This window comes from Lotus japonicus, chromosome 3, assembly GCF_012489685.1.
Source record: "Lotus japonicus ecotype B-129 chromosome 3, LjGifu_v1.2".
Classification (NCBI taxonomy): Eukaryota; Viridiplantae; Streptophyta; class Magnoliopsida; order Fabales; family Fabaceae; genus Lotus; species Lotus japonicus.
In genome coordinates this window covers 72,199,443-72,218,700 of record NC_080043.1, presented here as the reverse complement: position 1 = coordinate 72,218,700, position 19,258 = coordinate 72,199,443, and the positions used below count along the sequence as shown (strand labels likewise).

Below are 19,258 nucleotides of genomic sequence, written 5' to 3'. Positions count from 1 at the left end.
AACATACCCATATCTGTTCTTCCCTACCACACCCTTGATTTGCCAAAAAGTTTGTCAACGTGACGCAATACATGCACCACACCAACACACTGAATTATAGACATCTAATGATCCATATGATTAAATACATGTTCCAATTTCCTTGACCTCCTATCTCCCCTAGACACTCATCCAACCCTAAGGAGGAATCACTCTCAACCACCACATTTGAAAATTTAAATTGCTGGAAAAATAACAAAGCATGTAACACTACTTGAACCTTCGTCAAAAGCCCACAACATTTTAGTTCCTTTTGCAAAGTAACCTGAAACCTCCCCTTCTTGATTCCTCAAAACAATGCCAATACCACTCACCACTGGGTTACCTTTAGACGCCCCATCCACATTAACCTTCAAAACAGTGGCTGACGGTGACTCCCAATACATTGTTCGTGGCATCTTTTGTTTTCATGGCCATTCAATACGCTCAAAGCCTCTAGCAAACTGTTCCAAATCATATCGACAATCATTCCACTTCACCTTGACCCACCAAAACACACAAACCAAGCAATAGTCTCATATATGTTCAAGAGAAATAACTTTGTTATTAAACACGCGTGCATTTCTCTCTAGACTCTAGTAATTGATATTAAATAATTAGTATTGAAGTAGTCTTAATATTTTATTCATTTAAAAATATAGAAATTCATTATGTGAATTTGAAATATATTCAAGTAATAAGTTTTTAATATCATAAATAAGTTATAATGACATTTTTTTACACTTTATAGCCACAATAAAGTAATTTTAACTTTTTATAATAAGAAATGATTTTTTAGTGTAAAGAATTATTTATTAGACTTATATTTATTCAACTTTGGTCATAGTTATTTCACTATGTTATTCTTTCTCAAGAAATCAAAAATTATATTTTAAGATTTTTTTCAACGAATACACACACATTATAGTTAATGGTAAATACTGATAGAGTGCCACTTTTTATTTAAAGACTACTTTTTCTTAATTATTTTTAATAAATATTATTTTATTATAATTAATTTTAACTCTCAATATTTTTGTATATCAAAATATTACTTAGTTTTATATTAATTTTCTCTCCTTCAATTTATGATTGATAATTAATATTCTAAATTTTTTTAATTAATATTGGATAAACTATTTTCTTATAAGTACCTGAAATTTATAATTAATCGATAATACAATTAACACAAACGTGAGTTTTTATTATTTTCTATTTTTACTATTTAATATATAGTATTGTCGTATGATTTAATGTATTTTTTTTATACTTGATGATTTTTTTCCTGAAATAAAGAAATATTTGTATTATTTAGTATATGTAGCTAAATACTCTTTAGTTAATTTCTTTCGGTTTTCAATCTTTATATTTAATGTATTTAATAAAAAAATTATAATTTAATTCAAAGGTTACATCATATTGGCATGTGTAAAGTCAAAAAACAAAAAGATTGAGATGTTTCAAAAGTTACATTATATTGAAAGTTAAATAGAAATTTAATTTTTTTAACTTAATTGTTTAATGCATTTAATACTTATAGCTCAAGTGAGCTTTACATATATATATATATATATTGATATTCAAACGATATCTTTTAACCGCCGCAAATATTTTTGAGATTAAAGACCACCATTAACATGTATATCGATTGAATGTCTATAAAAAATTGTGTGCAAATGGATGAGTTTTAAATTATAAAATGAAACCCAACCAGCATTTTATTAGTTTAGGGTCGTAAGGGTATTAAACTTTTGGTAAACACAATCCATTGGAAAAAGAAAAATAAAGGGTAAAATATCATGATAGCTGATCACCTTTTCTGGAACTAGGGGAAGCCTCGGTTAAGTCCCTTGCTGCCACCTCTAGAAAACAATATTAGTCCTATCTACTATTGGTAGTTGGGAAAGTAGCATGTATTTTCAGTCAATCTTATCTAGACGTTATTCTTTGAACAACAAAAATTTTAGTTAAACATTCTTTTCAAAACACTTACATTTTATATGATTGATTTATATATTCTTAAAAAACCTTACACATTTGTCTCACTTCTTGAACAATAATATGTTGAGCAGTGTTTTGAAAAGAGCGTGTTATTAGTAGTCTAAGGAAATTACTTGTGTGTTTTTTTTATAAATAATAAAAAATATATATATATATATTAAAATAAAATACAAGTGGTACTTCAACTCGGCCAATACAAAGAAAAGAAGAACAAGTAGTAAGAGAAGCAGCAAGTATGAATGCAGCAAGTAATAACTCTTGATAATTAGCATGCACCACGCTGAATTTTCATCTTGATAATGATAAATGTCCATGCATAGTGTTAATTATGAATGCAGCAAGTAATAACTCTTGTCTCTGCTTATATCAACTTGCAAGTCCGTGCTTATATCAACTTGCCATGTATGAGCAGGATTCCGTACTTCCGTTCAGTACCCCAGGCCGTTAAATTGAGTTGATTAGAAGAAAGTGAAGTACATGACAAGAAAATATTGACCATTTCACTCAAGGCAAGAGTTGAAATTTGTGATGGCTCACAAAGAGAAGACTCTTAAGATGAGCTGATGATGAGAATTTACATTAATTACTTTACTTGTACAGAAGTTTGAAAAGTTATCAAGGATGAACAATTCAAAGAAATTAACTCACTCAATTTAACTCTTGAAATAATTTCACTTGTTTCGAATGTGACAAGTCATACCATATAAAAGTTAATTGTCTTTCTCTAAAAAAATGATTTGAGGGGTAAGAAAGAAAATGAGGCAAATGATGCTAAGAGAGTAAGAGAATTTACAATATTTTTATAAGGCAAAATGTATTTTACTTACATCACGTCACTTTGAATCACACTTCTCAGTAAATCAGTTATTATTTTACTTTGAGGATAATAAATTATGATATATTATTTGATAACTTTTTAAATATGATTTGTACCTTACTTAGAGCAAGGGAGTTGTTAGTATATCATAGTTGTTAATTTTTCAACGGTCAGAATTAGGTACATGTCCACGTCTAACAAGTCATCACAACTTTTCTCATGGAATTAAAAAATGACCATCTTTATAAAAGTATACCCATTTATACATTCATATGATCAAATTGAAAAAGAGGATTTGGACATCGGACTAATCCGCCTCAATCTCAAACCTACCCGCTAAATTATCGGCTAATTGTATCATTGATACATGCTTATTGTTTCAAAAGTCCGATTCATATAGAGTTTTTTTTTTTAAAATAGGCTTAATAACATTTTGGTCCCTCACTTATCAACATTTGGCAGTTCTGGTTCCTCATGAAATTCATTAGCCTACAACGTTCATCACGTTTACTAATCGTTGCGGTTTTGGTTTTTCAACAACTTCCACTCAATATTTAACGACTTTTGATTAAAAAATCAATTAAAAATAAATCAAAAACCATAAAATTGTTAATCAGAAAACACAAAACTATTCTTCAAGCCTTATTTTTAATTGATTCTTTAATTAAAAACTATTTAATATTGAATGAAAGTTGACGAAAAACTAAAACTACAACAGATAGTAGACATGGGGACGTTGTAAGCTAATAAATACCTTGAGGGACCAGAACTGTAAATCGTGATAAGCGAAGGACAAAAATGTTATTAAACCTTTAAAATATATAGAGGATAAGAGTAAAGTTTTCTTCGCACACCATATAAAGTGTAAATAGAATGGAAATAAGAGAGGGATATCTAAGAAGGGAAAAAAAAGGAGAAAATATAAAATGTGATCAATAATATAATTGAAAAATAAGAAATAAATAGTAAAGTGAAAATCAAATGAAAATGAGAGAATAATAGATTCTAAATACGATTCACCAACACTCATACGGTCATACCTCATCCATCAGCTGGACCCTCTCAATTAAAAAAAACACATGACATGTCATTTCAGCTAGCTTAAAACTTATTTGACTAATTTAAAAGTTTTTTAAAAGTGTTTGATAAAAGAGCTTATTTCAATAGCTTAAAGTTTTATGCTATAAGCTATCCGAGGTAGCTTATAGCTTAAAGCTTATTAAATTTATTCTTAATTTTATCTTATTATTTTAATAAAATTATATCATTACCTTTTCTATATTATAAATACAATAAACTCTAATTATTTTTATTGTTACATAATTACTACTCAATTGTTAATATAAAATTAAAAAAATATTTTGTTAATTTTGGAGAAATATAAACTTACTTTATTAATTAAAATATAAAAAAGAAAATAAATTAAAAATTAATTATATTTCTGAGATGATAAATATTTTAAACTAAATTTAAATATTTAAAGTGGTAATTATTTTAATATCATATATGGATTGATGTGTAAATAAAGTAATGTTGAATGCAAAGAAGATTTATACAATTATGCATTCTTATGTCATTTTACAGTTTCAGCTAGTTTTATCAAACATTTTTTTACAATCAAGTAGCTTTTCAACTTTCAGCTAACTTATAAGTTTTCAGCTTTCACCTAGCTTATCAGTTAGAAATGTCAAACATAGTCATAGTAATATTCCGATTTCTAACTATGAAAAACTTTGAAAAAAATGAAATCCCACATATACCACAAAAAATATATTTTATTATCTTTCGATCAATGAATCATTTTGTAGTAAGAAATAATTATTAAAAGACATTTCGTGAGAATTATAAGTTAGAACCACACACCAGTTCAAAAATCTTAGGCTTAAGGTAATGGATGCGTTCTTTATTATATACTCCCTCCGTTTCTTTTTAAGTGTCATTTTAGAAGAATTTTTTTATTCCTATTTAGCTGTCATTTGATGTTTTAAGGTTACAATTTGTCAATTATACCCTTACTTTTTCAATAACTCAACTTCACATTTTCGCGTTTGGGAAAACAACTTATTTAAGCGCTTACGGTCATAAGCGATTATGACATAAGCGCTTATTCATAAGCTATTTTAAATTTTATATTGAAATAAATTGAAAATAAACTATATATAAGCATAAGCTCTTTTTTCATAAGTTATCCTGAATAGCTTATGAAAATAAGTTCAAAACAGCTTATGGTCAACCATAAGCTGTTTGCATAAGCTCTTAAACACTAACATAAGCGCTTATGCTATTAGATAAGCTTAAAGAAGCTCTTCCAAACGGGACTAAAATTCTCCTTTCTCAATAACTATGAAGAGCTTTTTAACTTTATGATGGGGAGAGAGTGGTAAATGGTTTAATGATATGAGAGGTGGAAAAAAACGAACAGTCCACTATCTTGGTTGGAGAGTTTTATGGCTTTATGACAGAGATGTGAGAGGGTAGAATGGGAAAAAACTCTAACAATCCACTATCTTGGTTGGATAGCTTTATGCTAAAACGAAATTTAGAAAGAAATTAAACGAATGGAGTATACATTTGTATACTAGCTAATCTAGCTAATGTGAGACTTCTTTGACTCTCCACTTGATATTCTCTAATACCCCCTTCAAGTGAGACTTCATTTTTCTTCTTGTCTAGGCTTGTACTTGTTCGTTCGAGTTTTAGAGGCCTTATGACTTACTTTGTTTAGGCTTGTACTCCATCGGGAAGTAACGCGCGTCATTAGGTGTTACAGTACTTCTGTTCTTGAGCCTCATAGACCTTATACTGTATATGCATCTTTTATAAATTCCAGCTCATGATACCACGTTTAAATTATAATTAAGTTACAACCGCACACCACCCCAAAACCTTAGGTTTAAGACAATTAGTATGTGTGTTCTTGATTATATATACACTTGTACACTAACTAGTCCAGCCAATGTAAGACTTCTTTGAGTCTCCACTTGATATTCTCTAATATATCAAAATAATATCAAATTAATCCTAAATAAAAAAAACCATTTATAATAACGTACGAAACTTAATTATATTTTGAGCTTGAAAGATAAGTAACGAAGTTCGTGTTGAATAACCCTACTATTAAGTGGTATACCATGCAACGCTTTTTCAGGTGTTGCAGCCTACATATTAGACTTTGCCATATAAAATATTTAAGCTTGTACATGGGAGTTTCTTATTAGAGTGAGTGCAACATGAAATACCTTCCATTCTAATGCACAGCAAGAGCTATGCTAATTTTTCTATCCTAAGCGTGTGTGCTTAGATCTGTTAATTTTTTTGCCGATATCCAAACATAAAACATAAGATATGTTCTCATTTTTAAGTGGGTGAGCAATTGGCACGATATGTTTGGCCATTTTCATGGAAGATCATATTCAGCAATCTAACGGGTGGAGATGTGGCTAAGCTTTCTAGATGGAGCAGGTTGATATTGCTTTTCGATCGTGAGTCATTTTAATAAAAAAAATATTAGAGAAAACATTAGAATTATGCTAATTTTTCTATCATTCTACGTTCAAAAAAAAAAAACTATCATTCTATGGTGAGTGACCGTACGCCCATTTAGATGTGGATTATTAAATTTATTTACTAAGAAAACATTAGAGAATTTTGTTCAGCTATGCCCGAGCTTTAATTTTTAGTATATTGAAAAGATAAATTGCACTTTTCAGGAATTGATCCTTAGACCTTTCTACCAAACTCATATGTCACATAATTCTTACTACTTAAGCTATTATTTGAAGACAATTTTTTATATGCATTGATTAAACGGATTCAAAGAGTAAATTGGAAGCTATACAGATTTAACTTAGTCAGCTATGACAAAACTTTAATTTTGTTCCCTGGTATCTCCTATTCATCTGTTATTTTTTCAAAAACAAAAAGAATAAAATTGTTGCTGTGACTACAAAGATATAAGGTCTCTTTTTAAAACATAATTTTGAATCAAATCACATCTTATATGCAATCATGGCTTTTGAAACTTTAGTGTGATAGATCCGAGGAGGGATTATAATAATGCAGATCATAACAAATGGAGTAACATGTGCAGCTACCGTTGTTGAAAAAAAAATTAAATAATAATAATGGTTTTTTTTCCAAAGATTATAATAATAATGGTTAAATACTTAAATATAATTTTCGTCTTCAACTAAAACCATATTTTGATTTTCATCCTTCAACTAAAATTTTGTGAGTCTTCATCCTTTAACTTGTAAAACTTATTGATTTTCGCCCCTTTACCGAGTGAGTAGCTAAGTTGGCCAGCCAACAAGTAGGTCACATGCTAACATGTATGTATTTTTCCACGTGTTTATTTTTTTCAAAAAAATTGATTAATTATTGGAATGGGCAGAACCCAACCCATTAAAATTTTAGATTTCCTCCAAAATGGGGTTGGTTTCCCCAAATCCATGAACTAGTGAAATTGAAGGCAATAGAGACGAAAGGCGAAGCAAGAGGAGGAGACAACACATAAGAGGTAAGGCAAAGCCGAGCAAGCATAGTAGAGGAACAATGAAGCACCTATCGTTTTCCAAATGCCCATTTTCTTCAATTAGAGGCCAGGTTAGGCTCAGGTGCAAATGCGGCATGATAGTTGTGTTGTATACCTCACACGCAGATCTTAACCCAAGGTGAAAATTCTAGAGGTGCCCATATTGGGATGTGAGCTCGTGTTGTGTTGTCCTATTCTCCTTTCCCTTTTCTTTTGAAGCCACGATCTCTTTCTAGTTATATATGTTGTGGTTTCATTTCTATTTCTTTTTCCTAGCCAGAACAGTTACAAGAGTTCCTCACCCAAGATCAAACACGTTTAAATAAGGCCTCGCTTGATAAAACCATTTCAAAATTCAATTTAAATAACTTAGCATATGCAATATATATATATATATATAGATAGCGTAATATTCAAAAATTCAAAATAAAATAATTCGAAGCAATTATGTGCCCGTAAAAAACGTGATAAACAAACTCAAGAGTCAAGCCAACGAACTACAGTCAACCAAGTAAAGAATCGTTCACAATTCCGATTATCTCGTCTCGAACTACATCGATCTTTGCCTCCAACTGTTGCATGATGAAAGATTTTTTTACCACTCTACGTTTGAATCTCTCAAGACTCAATTGTAGTATAGTAAAGGGTTTTGTCGTATCCACAGGGAGGTGTAATACTTATGCCGTTCAATAGCTAACAAACTCAAATAATGGTTTACAAAGAGATTGATTGTTTGTTTAAGAACATAAAAACATAAATCAAGAAGATAAAAAGAGTTGGATTCACCAAGGTAGATATTTTTGCTGGGATTAGAGTTTCGTTGTTTGACCTCTATGTATTCTATTGATTCACATACAAATATCGTTCTATGCAATTGATTCCTCCCACCATTTCTTATCTTACTACCCAGTCCCCCGGCGTAGAAGATTATCAACTCAACTATATTAACCTTCAATCCCTTGATCGATTAACAATAGTGAGTAGCATTAAGCATGGATGTTTGAATAGACAATCCAAAACAAGCATGAAACACAAGGTAAAAATCATTGAATCATGGAAAAGAAACATATGATTAACTCTAGTTCAGACTCAAGATCATGTGAGTTCCCTACACAAGTTTGAATCAATCAAAATACCCAAGGGGATCAACCTAAGATATAACATGAAGTAAAAGAGAAAACCATTAATTTTTTAGCATAGAAACATGAAATTTGCATGAAAGGAAATCAAATAGATTACATGAGCATCAAAGCAACTAGTTCTAATCCCAACAAATGAGAAATTAGCTATCCATTTCCATGGATAGTTTTACAATCATAAAAGAGAATAAGAACGATGAAAAACCGAATACGTGACGGTTCCCCGGCGATGAAATCGGCTCCAAAGCCTTCTCTCTAGTCTCCTATATTTCCCTTGATGCTCTCCTTCGAGTTCTATCTTTCCCTAAGTGATGGGTTTCAGTTTTGGTCCAAAATCCCTCCCTAGATTTCTAAAGAGGGGGCTTTAAATAGGAAATTCGTCAGACAGAGTGCCCGGCGACCTCTGAGGAGCGCCCAGCACTCTGCTTTCTTCAAAGTCAGGTTTCCTTGACCGCCAGGAGCGCCCGGCACTCTCTGAGGAGTGCCCGGCACACAGGAACTTCAAATTTGCATTTCCTACTCAAAGCTTTGCATTTTCTTCCATCTTCAATCCTACAACACTTTTTTAGATTAGAATCAATGCTTGTGCATATTCTAACTAAATTTCACATATTAAGAAGTTCTAATCAAAAGAGGGTGAAGTTGTCAAATTTAACTCATTAATCACAAAGATAAGTGTCTAAATTGCACATCAAAACTAGGTAAATATGACACTTATCATTGCACCATTGCCTTTATCTCTACTTCCATAGGTACAAATTCCTTAGGATCTTCTTCCTCAACTTCTTCTCCCAAAGACGAACGCACCATGTCCACAGTGTCAACGTCCAACCCTTCATCACGAACTATGCTTGGTGTTGGGAGATTAAAACCAACTTCACTTACGTGGAAGTCATGAAAAATTTGTCCTTCGGATCTCATAGTCACAATCTCAAAGAGCCCATTGTAAACATCTATACGTGAGACCACGTCGAATGTTCACGCATCGGGGTTATCATCCTCAAAGAAATCAATTGATACTAGATGGAAATTGAGAGTTTCACTATTTGTGGTAGTTACAGTTAAATTGGTCGGTGCGTCACTTTCATTGTTTAAAATGCGTTACAATCTCACTTACAAAGTGCGAACCTAACGCACTCTGACAGTGCAAGTAAAAAATTATTTAAAAATCTTTTTGAATTTTACATTTTTAAAGGTGAAGTGAATAGATACAGGAGTAGTAACAATAACAATTCCCTTAATATTATTTAGAGATTAAAAAAAACTCTCAACAGGGTAGAATGTTTACAAAAAATAGGGATAGAAGGAGTAGCAATTTTTTTTTTGGTCAAAGGTTCAAATTTCATTCAACATTGATTGCCTAACGACGCTTACAACAGATCATTCATCAAATGAGGAAATTTAGGTCATAGCCCAAAGATAACTTACAAGATAGTTAAAATTCAATTGAGCTTGCGACTCCTTAATACACCTAACCAGAGTTAGACTAAGGGAGATTAAACATAAACTACTTGCAAAAGGCCCAAGAGGATTTAGGCCCATGACACTAAGCCCATGAGAAAATGGGTCAGCCAAACCCTAGCCAACCACATGGAAGAAGCGGCAGAACGGTGGTGGAGGGGGAACGACGGCGGCTCAAAAACCTCTCCAACCCGTGATCTGCTGCAAATAACAAAAGCGAAAACATGATCTTTGAAAATTTAAGCGTCGCTTCTTTTGAAGCTTGACGACTCTGCTGTCTGCAGAGAAACATCTCTGCAACAAGGTTGTCTTCAACAAAGGTGCCCAACACCACTAAAACAGAGGACCAGTAAAGACCAGGTGAGAGGAGCTGAGCTCTTGGAGGAACGCCACAGTTGAAGGCTGGAGGATGCTGGTGTAAGTCGTAGAGGCGACGCTGTGGAAACCAGATCTGCAATCACAAACATTGGACCAAAGGATCCAACCCCAATAACACCCCAAACCAGAGCCAAACAAAGGTTACCCCCTCCAACCATGAACACCGACAGAAAGAAGCGCATAAGTGGTTGGTCTCGGCTTGGGAAGCAGAGAAACGACTGGATCATGCTTCTGGAACCTGGATCGTGCTTCTAGAGTGTGGAAACTTCACCTGGAGACTTGGCTTCCTTTAGATTTACCGATTCAAGGTCGGATCAGAAGATGAACTTCCAGTGGAAGGTGGAGGCGGTGTGAATGGCCAAGATGGAGACAAGGGTGGCGGTGGAGGCCAAGAAAAGGGGGAACCTAGACTAAGAAAACAAGAAAAAAAAAATCCACTTATTTGGGTATAAATCCACCTAATGTGGAAGGAATCCACCTAATGTGGAAGGAACCCACCTAATGTGGGAGAACATCTTCTACCAAGCAGAAAAAGGGCCTCGCTAGAGGAGGAGGAGCCCCCCAAAGGGGGGTGGCGGCGCTGCTCAAGGATGGTGTGCCCTAGCAGAGAAGGAAGCTCGAAAGTGCGACGAAATAATCAATTTATATAAGCAATTCAATTCAATTCTCTCTTCTTTTTTTTGGTCGAAGGTTCAAATTCATTCAATACCCAAAGGTAGCCCAACGACACTTACAACTGATCATAATACGCCATACATATTGAATGAAGAGAATTGGGTCATAAGCCCAAAAACTTACAACAGTTCATTAACACTTAAGCATTTGACTACTTAGAAACATCTAAACTGAGTTAGAACTAAGTGAGATTTAAGGGAACTCTTGCAAGTACAAGCCCAAAGATCAGGCCCATAGTACTCAACCCAAGAAAACTGGGCCAAACAAACCCTAGCTTCAGGGACTCCAAACCCTAGCCAACAGAGGTGGCAGAACAGTGACGGAGGGGAACAACTAAGGCTCCAAAGCTCAAACCAAAGAAGATCTGCTGCAAACGGAAGTGAAGAATTGATATTGAAAAACTTTAGAGGTCACTTCTTCTACATTGCCGGCTCTGCCGTCAGCAATTTTGCTACAAGGCCATCCTCAACATAGGTGCTCAACACCTCTTTTAGAGGGAAAACAAACCGCAACAGACCAGATCTGGAAGAACAATAAATGAGGCTAAGAGGTACCGTCTTGAACAATGGAAGCCATAGTTGAAGGATGGGGTAGAAGTCATGGTCGTGGCACCGGAGGGAGCAGCGAAGAAGCCTTTGAAGAGACAGAGGTGGCTGCTATAGGTCTTCAGAGCAGAACCAGCAACTGAGCACGTATATGGCAGAGGCGGAGGAAGCGGGCGAGGCGTATGCCGTGGTGGAGGCGCGGGTGAGACGGTGGAGGCACAACCTGCAGCACGGTGACGACGGCGGCGGCTGGTGGGAGGAGGTGGGCGGAGGGGACAAGAGGTAGCAACAAAACAGGGGAAACTAAAGGAAAAAGGAAAAACCCACTTATTGGGTAGCATATCCACCTACTGTGGAAGAGAACCCACCTATTGTGGGAGAAAACTACCTACCTAGAGCATGAGAGACCTCCATAGAGGAGGAGAAACCCCCAAAGGGGGTGGCCGCTGGTTGTGTTTGTTCAAATCCTAGCAGACAACTTTTTCTTCAGTAGCCAGTCAATAGTTTATAAACCCTGACAATTCTCTCTTCTATGTTCAATTCAATTCTGAACATAGAAGGTAGCCCATATTATTTTTTTCAAGTCTTTGCATAGTGCATACATACATAGGCCCAATAAACCAAGAACATCTTAAATGCTGCAATAAATATTGGGCCGGCCATATCACAGAATCCAAATAGTAAACGACGCAAGGCCCAAAAACAAAAAAAAGAAGAAATTGATGAAGAAAATGCGACACAAATGGTGATGTTAATCGTTTCTTTCTTCATTTCAATCTCTCAACTCAGTTTCTCACATCACTCACAACACTCTTTCGAGAGAGAGAGAGCGAGATCTCACAGATCCAGATCTGCATTCTGCTTCACCCTCTTCTCCTCTTTAGTTCTCCCTGGTTCTTCATCTCCAATCCCTAATTCTACAATCTCCACACCCTCTCTCCCCCAATTGCTCATCAGATCTGAAACAAATGGAGAAATCGTGCAGTTTGGTGGTGCACTTCGACAAGGGAACGCCGGCACTAGCCAACGAGATCAAGGAATCTCTCGAAGGAAACGACGTCGGAGCCAAGATCGACGCGCTCAAGAAAGCGATCATGCTCCTCCTCAACGGCGAAACCATCCCTCAGCTCTTCATCACCATAATCCGCTACGTTCTCCCCTCCGAGGACCACACCGTGCAGAAGCTCCTCCTTCTCTACCTCGAGATCATTGACAAAACCGATTCCCGCGGCAAGGTTCTCCCGGAGATGATCCTCATCTGCCAGAATCTCCGCAACAACCTCCAGCACCCTAACGAGTACATCCGCGGTGTCACCCTCCGCTTCCTCTGCCGTCTCAACGAATCCGAGATCATCGAGCCTCTCATCCCTTCGATTCTCTCCAATCTCGAGCACCGCCACCCCTTCGTCCGCCGCAACGCCGTCCTCGCTATCATGTCTGTGTACAAGCTCCCCCAGGGCGAGCAGCTTCTCGATTCCGCGCCGGAGATCGTTGAGAAGTTTCTCTCCACCGAGCAGGACCCTTCCAGCAAGCGCAACGCGTTTCTCATGCTGTTTTCATGCGCGCAGGATCGCGCTATCAATTACCTTCTCAGCAACATTGAGAGGATCACTGATTGGGGTGAGCAGCTTCAGATGGTGGTGCTGGAGCTGATTCGGAAGGTTTGCAGGAACAATAAGGGTGAGAAAGGGAAGTATATTAAGATTATTATATCATTGTTGAATGCACCTTCTGCTGCTGTTATTTATGAATGTGCTAGTACTCTTGTGTCGCTTTCTTCGGCTCCGACCGCGATTAAAGCGGCGGCGAGCACTTACTGCCAGCTTTTGCTTTCTCAGAGCGATAACAATGTGAAGCTTATTGTGCTTGATCGCCTGAATGAGCTTAAGAGCTCTAACAGGGAGATCATGGTTGAGATGGTGATGGATGTCCTCAGGGCACTGTCCACCCCAAACCCTGATATTAGGAGGAAGACTATTGATATTGCCCTCGAGCTCATTACTCCTAGGAACATTGATGAGGTTGTTATGATGCTTAAGAAGGAGGTTGTGAAGACTCAGAGTGGGGAGCATGAGAAGAATGGGGAGTATAGGCAGATGCTGGTGCAAGCTATTCATACTTGTGCTATTAAGTTTCCTGAGGTGGCGAGTACTGTTGTTCATCTCTTGATGGACTTCTTGGGGGATTCCAATGTTGCTTCTGCCATGGATGTGGTTGTGTTTGTGCGTGAGATCATTGAGACTAACCCGAAGCTGCGTGTTTCTATAATCACCAGGCTCTTGGATACTTTCTACCAAATCCGGGCTGCGAGGGTTTGTTCATGTGCTCTGTGGATAATTGGTGAGTATTGCTTGTCACTTTCAGAGGTTGAGAGCGGAATTGCCACTATTAAGCAATGTCTTGGTGACCTCCCATTTTATACTCTCACCGAAGATGGAGAAGGTCAGGACACATCAAAAGCCACACAGCAGGTTAACTCAGGCACTGTGTCCTCTAGGAGGCCTGCAATTCTAGCAGATGGGACCTATGCTACCCAAAGTGCTGCTCTTGAAACTGCCATGTCACCACCTACCCTCGTACAGGGTTCGCTGTCTTCTATTGGGAACTTGAGATCACTGATTCTTTCAGGTGATTTTTTTCTCGGGGCAGTAATTGCGTGCACGCTGACAAAACTTGTTCTGAGGTTGGAAGAGGTTCAGACTTCAAAAGTTGAAGTTAACAAAGCAACTTCACAGGCCTTATTGATCATGGTTTCAATGCTGCAGCTGGGCCAGTCTTCAGTTCTTCCTCATCCAATTGATAGTGATTCTCATGACAGGATTGTCCTTTGCATTAGATTGCTGTGCAACACGGGTGATGAGATAAGGAAGATATGGCTGCAATCTTGCAGGGAGAGCTTTGTGAAAATGCTTGCTGATAAGCAGCGCCGTGAGACGGAGGAAATTAAAGCAAAGGCTCAAATATCCAATGCACAGCCTGATGATCTTATTGATTTCTACCATTTGAAGAGCAGAAAGGTATGACTGTGATGGCTATATTTATTTAAGAAGGATATAACTGAATTATTGTTTTATATTCCTTGAAATTGTTCACCTTGCATGCTTCCATCATTGTTAATGATTGAACTTTTTTGCATTTATTTATAGCAATATCTAGTTGTGATATATTATGCATTGCTTGAAACCATGTTGTTAAACTGGCTGTTGTTTCACCTGGGTATAATTCCTGTTAATTTGTAGGAGCATTTGTTTTGTGTTCAGTTAATATGCTTGCTCATCTGGTAATTTTTTCATATGTTCAATCTGTGCATGCTTATAAAGTTATAATTCTTCAGGGCATGAGCCAACTTGAGCTTGAAGATGAGGTTCAGGATGATCTGAAACGTGCTACTGGAGAGTTTACAAAGGATTCAGATGATGCAAATAAGCTCAATCGCATACTTCAGCTCACTGGATTCAGTGATCCTGTTTATGCCGAAGCATATGTAACAGTGCATCATTATGACATTGTCCTCGAAGTTACGGTCATCAACCGAACTAAGGAGACCCTCCAGAATTTGTGTTTGGAGTTAGCAACCATGGGGGACCTCAAACTTGTTGAGCGCCCACAAAACTATACTCTAGCTCCAGAATCAAGCAAACAGATTAAGGCCAACATCAAGGTTTCTTCAACTGAAACAGGAGTTATATTCGGTAACATAGTTTATGAGACATCTTCTAATGTTCTTGAGAGAACAGTTATTGTTCTAAATGATATACATATTGATATCATGGATTACATCTCTCCTGCATCTTGTGCTGATGTGGCCTTCAGAACTATGTGGGCTGAGTTTGAGTGGGAAAACAAGGTATACCTCTGTTTTTATTTTCTCAATTGCCATTTTTTAAACCAAAGGTTAAAAAATTATGGTGCTTCCTTTTATTGCTCTTAGGAATCATCTTTCATTGAAATTTTTTGGGAAAAAACTTTCTGGTACGTTAGAGTCATGGTGAGCTTTTTAAATGAGCACTTAATATTTCTAAGTTTATTCTCTTGAAGTTATCATATTTTTTTACATCATTCTGTCTACAATATTTGCATTGATTATGCTATCTTGAAGGTTGAGATAATGGCATTTTATAATTGACGTTGATTTATTCATTTTAATACTTTTCCATGGTTATTGTTAATGTTGTTGAAGGTATGTTTGTTTACACTGGTGTTTTATCTTGGTAATAATGTGTACCTGATAGGGTAACATGGCTATTGATCAAGCCTCCCTAGGAATAGGCTAGTGGTGATGGATTTAGGTAGTTTGTTAGAATTTCTAGTCTTGATCCTCCATCTAGTCATTGTTCAAAAATCAACATGTTGAGTAGTTATATTATAGTCTATGGCATGCTGCTGGTCTTTCTGTCGTGATTCTGATAACTATGTGTTAGCCTGTGATGGGTTAAGGACTACTGTCTGTTGCTCCTGTATCTCTTTTTGGGTTCAAATGGGTAAGGTAGATCTTGGTGGGTTTGATTTCATTTAAAGCTAGGTATCATGCTCTAAATTTTCTAGTAGTTTCCTAGTTTATATAGCAGCCATAACGTTATTAACCTATGTTGTCTTCTCTCTGGCTTATGGCCATTGTTGAGTGACTACAGCTACAAGTATAATATCCCAGAGTGTGATATGCTGATATGGAAAAATTTTAAAACTTAGGAATTTGGATACACATAGATTTAGCAAGGCATGTTCAAATATCAAAGAACCTCTCTGATCTATTTTATACATGAAAAAAATACTAGGAATTGAGAAGCATTCCCAACGTCACAAAGAATGAAATACAATATTTTTTCAAGCCATACTGAAGCATATTGAACCCTTAAATATCTGGTATCTACAAGAACACCACAAAATATTTTCTTAAAAACTAACTTGCTGAAATGTAGTTTTACTTATATGCTATAAGTTAAATTTAGAATAGGATAAAATATTATCTTTGAAAGAAATAAACAAAATTATGATACTTATCTGCTAAGCAAAGTAAGTTAACAAACCACTGAGTTGCTAACTAGTAACTAAGCCTGCTAAACAAAGTTAACAAACCACTGAGTTGCTAACTAGTAACTATGCCTGCTAAACAAGGTTAACAAACCAGAGTTGCTAACTAGTAACTATGCTTAACATCAAACAATAGGAATGGGTAATAAAATGAAGGAAAATCACTTTTAGGCTTCTATAATGGTTTGATTTGAAGCTTCAGAAGCTGCTCAGGAAAATTAGCTAGGAAGCTAAAAATAAGTATCCAAGTTGGATATGCCGACAAAGAAATGATTGAATCATTACAGATTTGAGCTATACTCACTGTAATTTTGGAGTTTTCTGCATCGGCTAGTATCAGCTTTCTGTTGATACAGGATGGTTCTTTATTGTCTCAAGTCAAGCCAAATCCTTCTTCTATGCACCCATATCAACATGTCAATCTTTTAGATGTACTTAGTACTTAGTAATACAAGTATGATACCAAAATCGACACAACATCGGAAGTTATAACTTATAACATAAGCATGAATGTGTACTTGGGCAAGAAACACAACAACTTGATGATGTGTCTGATTCTTTTATTAACATTACTATGTTTTAGGTTGCTGTAAATACAGTATTGCAAGATGAGAGGGATTTTCTGAGCCACATCATCAAGTCAACTAATATGAAATGCCTGACCCCACCGTAAGTTCTCCAACTCTGCCTGGTTCTAATTTCACTCATGAAAGGTTATCTGTATCACTTTTGAACACAACACTTTCTGGTAATTATTGTGTCTGTATGCGCTCCGCCATGTTTTCCTGAGCATCTACTTCCTGGATTTTATTTTTCTGTGCTTTTTGAAGTTAAATGTTTTAAATTGAGTTTGAAAAATAACTCTTAAAAAGTTTATATCTTCTTGAATCTTCATCAGTGGCATTTACTCATGAATAGTCAATGTCGACTAGATAAGCTTTCCAATGCTGATGTTTTCTGCATCTTTGCCACTTATTTGCCAATCTATATCTTTAATGAACCCAAATTTTAACATTGCTTATTCAAATTGGTAAAACATTCTAATTTGTCTTTGTCAGGGACATGAGATTTATTTTTGACAAATACTTCCCTTACAACATCATTGTAACAAATTGTAAACTAATCGTGGATTCATTAATATTTTAACATTTCATGTAATTGATATGTCGTGCTTTGTTACATTTTGATTTGATGTTATATCTTGATTTGACCAAGACCAAGGCGTGTGATTAATTTGGTTTTCATTTCTCTTTTCAGATCTGCATTGGAAGGGGATTGTGGTTTCCTAGCTGCAAACCTTTATGCTAAGAGTGTCTTTGGGGAAGATGCTTTAGTGAATGTGAGCATTGAAAAGCAAGCAGATGGTAAGTTGAGTGGATACATCAGGATAAGAAGTAAAACCCAGGGAATCGCCCTCAGTCTTGGGGATAAGATAACTTTGAAACAGAAAGGAGCCGCTTGATAGGAGCAAATGCCCCATTTTCTCTTATGCTTCCTTGCTTGTATGTCTTCTTATCAACTCTGTGCAGCTTCTGGTGGCAGCTAACTTCAAGCTTGATTATTGCTTCAGATTCTTGTGGCTTTGGTAGCAGCCAACTCGTTAGTATTAATTTTCTCTTTTGAGGTTCCATTTTTGTCTGTATTCTTTCCTTGGATGTTACTTAAGAAAAATCCTTATTACCCATCTTTTATTTTTCTATACATGAATTTGGGACACCGTATATTGATATGAGAATCAATCATTGACTATTTGTTCTGGCAGCCCGTAATGATAACGGTAGTTTTTATGTGAATTATTAGTTCCATAGCAGTCATGAATAAATTGTAATTTTGATTTGCCTTTTCCCGCGTTCTTTTTTTGTGTTTCTCCTTAATTAGTACCTTCAAATATCACTAGTTGTTAGTATTCTGGCATTCTGCATAATTAGGGTTTTAAGGTTATCATCCTTCATCACTTTGGGAACTTAAGACATACGATTCTCAAATTTCTAGTTCTTGTCTCCCATCATATAGGTTAGGGGTTTGTTCCTTGACAATAGATATGGAACATATTTTGTGACAAGTTGTCTATTGCTTAGTGTGAGCACTTGTGACATTCACTGTTATCGATGGTAGCTAGTCTTCGTATTTTGAAGCATAAAGGTTATTACCTCCTTGAGTATGTTCACCCAAGCATGAATTGAGGTATAGATTAAGCTTCAACGGATATCTATAAGGTAGCAGCAAGAGGCTTTGATACCAAATGATATGAATTGGAGCTCCATTCCCCATGGTTTTTTAAACATTTTGGTACCTCCTTAAAGTAGTCACCAATGAACAAAATGAAAGTGAATAGGAATGGAGGTGCCACTATCTTCACGATCTAAAAAAAAATGTAGATGAATGATAACTCAAGGTAGATGAGATTATGAGAAGGTACAAGGGCTTTTACATCTTTGATTTTTAAAAGAAAGAGGTCTCACAAGAGATTTACTGTTGAAAACTTGAAGAATTTCCTCTAAACTCACGTAATTCAACTATGAATTATCATCAAAGTTGTGGAAATATACAAAGCATCATCCCATATACAGGGATGTGGCGCCTAAGCAGCTCAATTGAACTAGGCTCAGCCTGGCCCAAAATGACACGTCATGAAAACTACTATACCAATTAAACCAAG

At 35.9% G+C, this 19,258-nt stretch overlaps 1 protein-coding gene across 1 annotated transcript; it reads left to right on the top strand.

The window, feature by feature from the left end:
• Positions 1-12,324: 12,324 nt before the first annotated feature.
• LOC130745684 (coatomer subunit beta-1-like) lies at positions 12,325-18,392 on the top strand. The gene is made up of 4 exons (XM_057598047.1): positions 12,325-14,585; positions 14,903-15,415; positions 17,183-17,268; positions 17,857-18,392. Exons 1-4 carry the CDS (start codon positions 12,537-12,539, stop codon positions 18,059-18,061), a joined length of 2,853 nt encoding a protein of 950 aa, XP_057454030.1. The 5' UTR covers positions 12,325-12,536; the 3' UTR covers positions 18,062-18,392.
• The last annotated feature ends 866 nt before the right edge of the window (positions 18,393-19,258 follow it).

What these genes read in the sequence shown, in the direction of transcription:
- LOC130745684 (XM_057598047.1), top strand. Translation starts at nt 12,537, where the DNA reads ATGGAGAAATCGTGCAGTTTGGTGGTGCACTTCGACAAGGGAACGCCG. An exon ending in ACCATTTGAAGAGCAGAAAG is followed by an intron (nt 14,586 to 14,902) that starts GTATGACTGTGA and finishes ATAATTCTTCAG; the next exon opens with GGCATGAGCCAACTTGAGCT. An exon ending in ATGAAATGCCTGACCCCACC is followed by an intron (nt 17,269 to 17,856) that starts GTAAGTTCTCCA and finishes TTCTCTTTTCAG; the next exon opens with ATCTGCATTGGAAGGGGATT.